Here is a 10,362-nt window from a genome sequence, read left to right as displayed (position 1 = left end):
GAGTAAGAAATAAGAAAATAGTCAGACCCCTCTTATTTAAGCATTAAAAAAGTAGAAGGACATGGATTAGCTGCTTCTTTTCTGATATAAGCTGCTGGTCTAGTTTAGAGACAGTCATAAGTTTAACTTTATAACCAGTGACATAGCAAGAAGCAGCTTGGACCATTAAAAAAAAGCAGTTTATATATGTACAAGTCATTCTCCAAGAAAATCTATTTTGTTTTGATGTGTGCACAACTTGCTGCTCCTTCAATCTTCGGAGCCCTGAAAACATGACATTTTCCCCAAAAATCCAGTTGAGTCTGTCCTGAGAAACAGAAGCATTCATATGTAAATGGGATGATACTGTCTGTGAGTGAGTTTCTTCCTGCACGTTGGGCAAGAGTTGGCATTCCTAAGGGAATCTCGGAGGCACTGACTGCAGAAGACATGGCCACATTTGGTTGACACAATGAGTCGTCCACTTTGCACAATCTGGAAGAAAAGAAACCACAACAGGTATCTGGAGGAAAGAATTCACCTTGGCTGCCCTGTTGACACCAGGCAAATAGGACTTGGAGTAACTGGAACCATTATGCTACAACTACAATAATAAGGAACCCAAAGATCTTCCAGTGCCATCTCGGGAAGTGTCTCTCCCTCTACACACACCACTAAGAAATGCCTTGGAGTTACAAGCCGGTTCGACCTCCCAACCAAGGTCTGCACTTCAAGCCAGCTGTCTGTAGCATCCCACGTAACCCAAGAGCATTGCGCAGCTCACCCTCTGCCCCATTTTCCCTCCAACAAAAAACAAACTATGACATGTGGGTCCTTACCTCTGAGTAGCCATCCATGCAAATCGGACAACTAACAGTACCAGACGGCCTTGGGGGAGAGAGAACAAAACCAGAAAGATGATGCATCCATTAATTTCACTGTGCATTGAGGGTTACCAACACCTAAAACATCATGGAATCATCTGGCTACACAGACTGGCCAGGATGCATTTCATCTGAGGAGCCCTGCGTGCCTTTAATGCTCTCAAGCTGCTGCATTTAACAAGGGAGCTGGGGTCTCCCTTACCTAAAGGAAACCGCATTTTGGTTTTCATGAGTCTCAGATGCAGTTAGTCACCCTGCTCCATTATTACAAGTAACAGCAGTCTATAGCACTGCGCAGTACATATAAGGCAGTATTCATCTTCAACAAGTCATAAATAAGAGTTTTGTAACAAAACCATCTAGTTGTCCTTTGGAAACTATTCACTCTAGAAGTGAAAGAGGTGTCAGAAATTAAAACATTCCTTATTCTAATTAAGCAGCATCGCAGCCCAGTAATGTATTCATTCCAAGAACTCCTTCCTTATAAAACATACGGCAGGAACAAACTAACGTGCAGAAATATTAAAAAATAAATTTCTACGTCAGAGAAGGAAACACCAACTCAGTGGCTGTTACCAAGCTGCAGTTACAGATGTACCTCTCCTGCCTTCAGCCTCCAGGACAGCTGTATTGCACACACACTTGCTAACAGACAGAGCTATTCTGTGTAAGGAACACGTCATACTGTAAGCGCTGAATAATACTCTCTATGAGAAAGAGAAGGAGCTTCCTGTCAATTTATTTACAAGTTAATCTCTATTTTAAATGATCACAGTAAGCTCCTTTCATAAGTCTCTACCATAAACACTTGGCTTTATTATGTCACTGCCCACACTACACAACAGTTTATAATTTATTAATTAAACAGGAACAGAAAGCATGAGATATCCTTTATCCTATAATCTTAAATTCAAGCAGTTAGCACTACTAACATCTACCCCTAGTTTCACATACATAATTTAACTCCATTAATTCTTCCATTTTTACTACTCAAATTTTTCATGCAGCAGCTGTAATACCAACTCAGTAATCAATTACAGTTGACTATAACCTTCATATAACCAAGAGTAGTCTAACACTACAGAATAATGCTGGAGATTTCCACAGGGCCGTTTTTGGCCCTTTTGTCAATGACCTTTTTGTCAATGTTAAATACTGCAGCACTGGGTTGTTCCAGCCTTTCCTAAACAGAGAAGCAAGGTACACTCTTCAACAGAGAAGCCTGAGATTGAAGGAACAAACCACAAAATTTTTTAAATCAACTAATTAGTGGGATTTATTCACCTACATGCTTAACAACCAAAAGTTTAAAATATACAAATTCACTGGCAAAATTCACTATGTTTTAGACTAGTATAAGCCCTTTAGGTGGCATACTTAAGACCTGACAGCCAAAATTTCCATAACCAAGTTCTCTCCCACATTGCATTCCAGTAATCTAAAAGGGTCAAAGCACATCAGCTTTATTAAAACCTGTATTTTTCCCTCAAACACTTGAAAAAAAATGTTTACACCACAGTTCTCATGTTCTTCGTTCTTCCCTAGTCACACAGACCTCTGATTTCATTCAATTAGTCTAATACATTGCATCTGTCTTAACATAACCGAGTGCTCCTACAGCAGGAGTTCACTGTTTCTCCACAGAATGGGGTCTTTACTGTGCAAGCACCTGATCCAAACAGTGAGATCTCCACCTCACACGCAAACATATCAGAGCTCCATGACGTACATGGGCCAGAACAAAAACTGGCCACAACAGTACTACCTCCATAACCACCTTGCAAGTATACCTTGGTAAGAACGCTTACTGCTCCGAGAGAAAAAGGCAGTTAACTGGCACACTGTGCAAAAAAAGCTGTGAGTGAATAGTAGTTCCTACTGGAATTTGCCAGGCTGCTGCTTGTCAGTCTTGTGATACCAAGCCTCATGCAAAACATTATGAGCTAGGGCCTGTGACTAATCCTCCTCCTTTGCCATACATCCACACTCATCTTTAAGGTTGTATGCACAGCTGTACATCTGACTCGTGCTGGCTCTTTATCCTGAAGTGCAAATGGTGTCATTTAGTCATCATACGAAACATGATGTTGTACTCACTGAAAGAAGGAACTAACTAGAGTATGTTAAGACTTCAAAGATACATCAGGCTATAGCAACATAATTTTGTCCTGTATGTATAAGTAAAATGCAATGTTTGGTAGGTCATAAGGCATACATACTTTGAACTTGCAGTTTCATCTTCCAGTGGTCCTAATTCTCGAGACACTTGATCTGCCACATACACATCGTTATCTCTTGCTTCATCTTCATCATCGCTACTCAGTACACAGCTGTCTGACTGTCGCTGACTTCTTAGTCTGAGATTTCTTCTTTGTCGTTGATTCTCTGCAATTAATTTTTGGTAAATTAGATATATTAGAATATATATATCCCTGGAACTATCCTTGAAATGCATGATGATAAATAGTCTGTAATGGTTCATATTTTACATGGACCATATGCAGCTGGGTAAAAAGCAATCTTAAAGTGGTTTCCTAAATATTAAGGGTAAACATTTCTAGACATGGTGAATATTCTGCTATATACTGACAGAAAACATTGGCTCTATTCACCCTACAAACAGCTAAAACATGATGTTAAGGTTTCTCAGTGTCATAAGGTTCACGTAGTTACACTACCAGTGAATAAACCTCCTCTCCCAATTCCTACTTTCTTACTAACAAAGAATGCTACAACTCTAGGTTCAGGAATTGCAACAATTGCAACAATTGCTGTGTGCTATGAAAGAGAAAAAGAGGGACGGAACTGAAGTCAAGTTTCCAAGTAGCTTGGTAAGGTAGCACATATGAAACAAAAAGGCCTGGTGAATCACAGAGTCCTTTGTTCAGAAAGTTCCAGAAGCGACGGAAGAGATGCTTTAATCTAAAAAATGTAGATTATGGAGCTGCTGTGGTTCCTCACTGCTCTATCCAGGTACGATGCTAAACTATTTCACTCTTTGTGTTAAACCAAACCTCCCCACTCAACGACAGTGTCTATAAAATTAGTCTTTTTAAGAACAGTACTTGGAAATTATAAAAATACTTTAAGCACTATCTCTTTAGACATTTTCATCATCTTCCTCCTGGGTTGAGGTAACTTGAAAATGGAGTTATATTGCCCGACATAAACGGAGATGAAAAAAAATTGATCGCCCAGTCTGTAACATCCAAAGGTTAAAGAACTGCTGTTTGCTTTTTAACAGCTAGAAACCACATACATAATTCTCTCTGCAACTCCAGACTCAAATCAAGAACTAATCAATTAATTTACATAAATAGCCACAAAATTAAAGTTCGCTCCTGCAAAAGCATTCAGCTACCACTTCTACTGCAAGCATTTTTTACTTGCTTGTGCTTCATTCAGAGCACAGAATAGATTATATTCCAAGTAAGCAGCTAACAATATCCTAATACATCTCAGATATAATCTGAACAAGGTCTAAAAGATGTAAAGGATTAACTTCTTTATACCTATAACTATTGTAACATCTAAAGTAGAAAAAAAAATCCACCCTTGTTAATACCTCCCAGTACTAAATTTGAGGCGACACTGACCACATACTTTAGCACTGCCCTTTTTGCCTTTTGGCAAATGCAGTTTCAATCCATGCTGCTCAAGTTCATTGGAACAGAAAAGTTAAGTTTAGGACAATGCCTTTATCAGTTGTAAAATGTCAACTCACCTTCAACGATCTTGCATCAATATACATGGGAAGGGAGAGAAAAGAAAATACAGTTAGACTTTGGTGTGCACCCCTCGTGTTACACCAGATAAGCTAACAATTACAACAAAACAAGCTAAGAATGGCAGGATATCGCTATATTATTTTGATGAAGAATGTTAAAAGTAGTAGTAAAATAGCTGCTGTTCAGAAAACAAGCAGTTGCTTCTCTTTCTGCCGAAAAGGGATAGAACCCCTTGAACACCCTCCTCCCTGCTCCCCAATTTCCAGACCCTAATTTGATTTAGGTTGGAGGAGATGCTTTCCCTCTTTCTCCCCCAAACAGGTAAATTCAAGTGTGATAGCCATGAACACTTCAAATTAGATTAACAGCTGCTGAAGAAAACAACCCACCAACCCCAAACTCACCACTGTCTTTGGTGGAATTAGAGCTGGGACAATACAGATCACGTTGTAAAGTTACAGGCTTTTCCTTTGCAAAGGCTCAGGACCAATCCCAGCAAGACATACCCCCTGCTTTTTGTGTTTTGGTTCACACAGCAGAAGTGGCATCCCAAAACTGAGGTTATAAACTACACTGTGGGCTGCACTAAATACTATTCTAACTTCGAAAAGAGAAGAAAAAAGAAAGAGGACTTTTTCTAAGACTTCTTAGAGCAATAAACTGAACCAGTTCGTCCCACGGCCAGCTACAGATGCACTTGGCATCTGTGACAGGAATACCTTAAACCAATGTTGCAGCTGAACACTTCGTATTTGTGCAAAGACTTACTGTTCTCTTCTTCGATTTTTATTTAAATCACTGGCCTATACCTTTGATAAATCATAGCTTCAACTTCAAATTGCATCTCCTTATGTTACATTACCCACAACTGGTACATATTCTCCCCACGTCCTGGAGCAACAAGCTATTTTAGACTACCCTCTATTTGCAAGTGCACCTCCAGAGCAGCTGCTCTGTTGACTTGCAACACATGGCTTTCATGCACTGGCAAGTCACTTTTGAACTTAAAACTTCTCCTTAAACTCAGATTCTATCAGGGAGCACAACAGAAAACTAATTTGACTACAAGATTTAGATAAGGGTACTATTCACTACTTACCACAACAGAATCATTGCGAGTTAGATCAACGACTACAGGCTCAGAAGATTCACACGTGAGATCTACAACTTCTTCACCAGCTTAAAAATACAAGTTCAAATCAAGATTAGAGGTCACACAGGAACAAGTGTGCCTGCCACTATGTAACAGGCTGAGGTATGATTCAACCTTGACCTATCCCACTTCTCTTCAGGAACATATCCAACATTTCACTCAAACTTTGCTCTCAACAGTCCACATAAAGCATCACCACCAGTGTCTTCTGCATGTTGCAATGCAAGAGGAACAGCAGCGGACTGCCTTGTACAGTTATGTTGGACGACAACAGCTTGTGGGAGGCACACAGCAACAGATTATTCATCTGACATAGGAGAATGTTTATCACACAGAACAAAACATGAATCACATAGGATATAATAATTTTACAGTACCATGCTATAAGTGTTCCTGTTTCATGTCTCTTCCAACCTTTCAATGCATAGCAAACACTGAAAAAGCCATATAGTTACCTGGAGACCGACAGTTACATTTAACCTTTCCTAGGATTTCAGAAGGCAATTTAAATATCTACTTAGGAGATCAAGGAAGCTTTTTAAATTCTGAAACTTTTTGTAAAAATGTACTGACCAAGTAGTGCCTCTCCTTTGAGGGACAGGGCACAACTAATGACAAATTTTTAGTTATCTTGTAAAAACTTAGGAGTTCCCAAACTTATTTTACTGCTGGTCTGTAGTAGCAGCTGCAGTAACACCCAGCTCATCAGACCAGCCAGTCAGATGTTTGAGTGGCATTTCAGTACCTTTATGACACAACTCATCTATCACTACTGGTGAACCTATCACACCTCAGTAACAAACCAAAACAGTTGTCAGTAGGCTCATTGTTCATCGATGCCATACTAGACACTTTCTAAAATCAGAGGTTTCCCTTTGTCCCCAGTAAACGGCCTACAAACTGGCAAAAGCAACATGTTAAGTGGGACCCCAACCCTCCAGAAGCAACTTATGTTCTTACCAAGTTAAAAATAAGGCTTACCACTTTCTTCCAGTTCTATTGGCTCTGCTTCTGAAGCTCTGCCTGCGGTGGAATCCATCAGCCTGTTCCGCTTCCGAGCTTGCCTAGAATTAACTGCTCCTCCACGGCGCTTTCGTTGAGTCTAAGGGAGAACAAAACCTTAGCATTTCCTTTAGGACTAATATTAACATGGCCCTCATCTTGGCAGCACCAATGAAAGCACAGAAGGATACACAAAACACTCCACCAAAAGGCTAGAATACGCAAAGCACAGTGGCATAGGTCATTCCTACCTGAACACATCACAGAAAAGACATCACCCCACATCTCGTACCAGTTTGGTCACAACACAAAAACACACCCTCATGGTTTGCAACTGAGAAGACTAGTTCACAATTACATCCGATGTTAGCTTCCAGCCACCCTTTGGAATCAGTCTGACCTAAGGCTTTTGCTCACATTGTAAGCACTTCTGAACTATTGCTAGCACCTAGAGAGATAAAAAAATCTGAACTATCACAGAACATGAAGTTGCATGAAGTTTTAATATGCTTATGTTCCAGTGTACTTACTGCAGACTCTAAACACATTAACAGAGGTACCACAAACAACACGTTTTAAGAATCAGGTTTTCATTGAGTATCAAGATACTCACTGTGCTCATGGTGTTTCTTGATCTAAAACCACAGAAAAAAAAAAGCTACGAATGCCACAGAAGTAATTGCAAAGAAGCTACAACCATCAATTCCTTCTATTCTTTTAGGCAGTACACTGCTAAAAAGTCCAAATTTCTCAGGATCCGAGAAGGAGGTTCTTCCACACCTGTAAGAAAAGACGAGAGATTACCTGTCTGTAATTCTTGTCTCTCAAGTATTCCCTCTCTCTAAGATTCACATTCCTGAGTCACCATTTGAGCCTCAGACACCTACAGCTGGGCCTGAAGCCTCAGTCATTCTCACCCATTTCCTAAACTAACCACCAGAAAAAACTAGTTTGTTAGCAAACTAGAAAAATACTAATGAATCCCAATTGAGTTTAACTGAAAGCAACGGATTGACTCTCATGGCAAAGTTGGTGTGTGGTACTGAATTTCACATCTTAAAGCTTGCTCATGGCAAATTGTCCCATGTCCAACAGACAATGAGGAGCTGGTAAGGGGACAGTGGAGGGACCAGGAATAATTAAGTTAAGCAAAAACTACAGAACTGTCTTCCTGATACTGACCTTGATCTATGCTGCAAGGACCAGCACACATGCTATCAGCCCATTCTCAGATTAAGAAACACTGAGACCATGCAGCAGGACTGAGTGGCACTGGTAGTCAATCATAACTTTAAGGACTCTCAAACTTTCTCTGTTTTTCTTAAATTACTAACTTTCTTAAGAGACTCATTAACACTGCATTGTGACATTATTCAAATAAAACATGCTGGAGAAAAATCCTTACGCTAAATTGGTAATTTTACTAAGCCCAAAGACACATTTATGGACAGTTTTAAGCAATACAATATGCCACTCATCAATTTTCTCACATTTTTAAATTTTAAAACAGGCACTGGTTTGCAAAAGCTAAATTAAAGTCACCATGCCTTTTTTTTTTTGTTATGCATAACTCCTTCTCCCAATATGAACCTAATAATTTTAAGATTTTTTTTTTTAAGAGGGTTTTTTAAAACTCTTGAAGAACTAAACATGTAAGTTCAGAGTTTTTCTCCCAGATGTGAGCAATACCCTCAATGTTCTCACCTGGGGTGTTGAGGACTAAGGCTCAGAGCTTGTTACCAGAGAAAGCCAGGAACTGACTTTCAGTCTCCTGAGTACAACCTCAGCACAGTACAGGTGACTCACCTACACAACCCTTTTCATAACATTCTGTGTCCAGGTAATGCAAGTTCTCTTTGCATGCTTTACCCCACTGTTTTTAGGGCCTAGATTTCATTTCACCTGTTAAGGAAGAAAGCTTTTCTGCCAGCCTTACCAACATTCTTGGGAAGATCCAGATCCTATTTTATTCACTTCACTGAACTTCTGGAATAGCGAACAATAACTTTTAAAACAAGACCGTACCTAATTCTGCATTCATGCAAAACAAATCAGAGAGGCTGATCTGTGAGCACATTTTCTAGGTGCCATAGGAGTTCCTTGCTTGATACGATTATTATTCACAGATTTGGTTTTGGAGCTTTTTGGAGACAAGGGGGAGAGGGAGGTGAAGCAAAGAGGACAGACAGCACAAGGGATGGGGTTAAGGGAGAGAATCATCCCTAAACATAGCACATCTGCTCTTTCAAATTAGTTGCCCACAGACAAGTTACCATCTTTATCTAACAGCTACAACCGAAACTGAAAATAACTTTGGCAAAGCAGCTCTACACACACAGCAGGAGGATGAACAAGACTGAGTAACATATGAAGTATATAAAGAAATTATGCCATTAGACTCTTTATAAGTTTATTTCATCAAGAAAGACAAGAGATTTTCCTTGTTTCTCCTCAGACATGGAATTAGAAAAAAATACTTGGACATTAAAAAGGTGGAAAATGTTAGTTGGTACACACATCTGAGGATTATAAGGAAATAAACTTTATATAAACTTACTTTAAATTACAAGTTTTTAGAACTGTTTTTAACCAGAACTTGTTAGAGCAATCTGATACACTGACAGATCTGCACTGCTGAAAGACAACAAAAACCAAGTCTCATGTATTCATTAGATAGTACAGTTTTGGATGTAAAACATCCAGAAGGTTTCACAAGACTCTGTGCTTTTCGGTTTTAACCCTGAATACAACCCAGTGCAATGGTATGTTGACAAAGTATCTTAGAAAGGGTTAAAAACATGGGGGGGAGCAAGCACCTGGGATGACTACAAAGATAAAATGTTGCACAGATTCTCTTTGGCCACAAGTGGCTTAAGTGCCAAAGAGGTGCTATAACAGAAGAAAAAAAAACCCCAAACAAAATGAAACAAACTTAAATTTGAAAATTATGTTGAAAAGAAAACTAAACTAATACACAATAAGACACCTGTTATGCTAAGACCACCCTACCCATGTTAAATATTCACCCACTTCTTTACCAAGAGACCAAGGAACAGATTATTTATAGGATTACTACAACGTCTCAGAGGATCCAGTATCAGATCACAAAGGCAACACAGGACAAAGCCACTTCTTGAACTAAGTGACAGAGAGCACCATTGCTGTTTAGATGGTTTAATTTTCAGAATTGGCAGTAGGCTTTATTTATACTTAATACAAAGAGTATACATAAGGCACAAATGTTAAACCTCTTCAGAAGCTTCTTCTGAAAAAGAAAGTTGAGAATGGATACCCATAGGGAGGCTCACCACTGTAAAACCACCTTAAAAGAAACCAGGCAGGTTCATCACTATCAACATGACCCAGCTCAGCAGAGTCAGCTTATAAAGAAAAATCAGACTGATAGTATTTATTAAGTCTGTGGAAGGATCCTCATGATCCAGCAACATTTTTTTTCTTGTAAGAATAAACCTCTTCTGTGGGGCTATAGATTTCTATATGTCATGGGCTTACTTGGGAAACTTCATTCAAAGTTAATTACCTGAACTGTAACAGGTAGCAAAAAAAAAAGCAAAGCTTACTTTCTTGAATTCTACACAGGTCAAGTTAGTAGTGC

The 10,362-nt window shown here is 39.3% G+C and overlaps 1 protein-coding gene across 1 annotated transcript; it reads right to left on the bottom strand.

Moving 5' to 3' along the window:
• Positions 1 to 203: 203 nt before the first annotated feature.
• On the bottom strand, positions 204 to 7,531 carry RNF4 (ring finger protein 4). Its single transcript, XM_010085370.1, has 7 exons — positions 7,360 to 7,531; positions 6,726 to 6,846; positions 5,691 to 5,770; positions 4,588 to 4,597; positions 3,083 to 3,248; positions 819 to 867; positions 204 to 474 (listed from the first exon to the last, which is right to left on the bottom strand). Exons 1-7 carry the CDS (start codon positions 7,366 to 7,368, stop codon positions 325 to 327), a joined length of 585 nt encoding a protein of 194 aa, XP_010083672.1. The 5' UTR covers positions 7,369 to 7,531; the 3' UTR covers positions 204 to 324.
• Between the last annotated feature and the right edge of the window lie 2,831 nt (positions 7,532 to 10,362).

Source organism: Pterocles gutturalis, unplaced genomic scaffold (genome assembly GCF_000699245.1).
Source record: "Pterocles gutturalis isolate BGI_N339 unplaced genomic scaffold, ASM69924v1 scaffold810, whole genome shotgun sequence".
Lineage (NCBI taxonomy): Eukaryota > Metazoa > Chordata > Aves > Pterocliformes > Pteroclidae > Pterocles > Pterocles gutturalis.
This window is presented reverse-complemented; position numbering and strand designations above follow the sequence as displayed.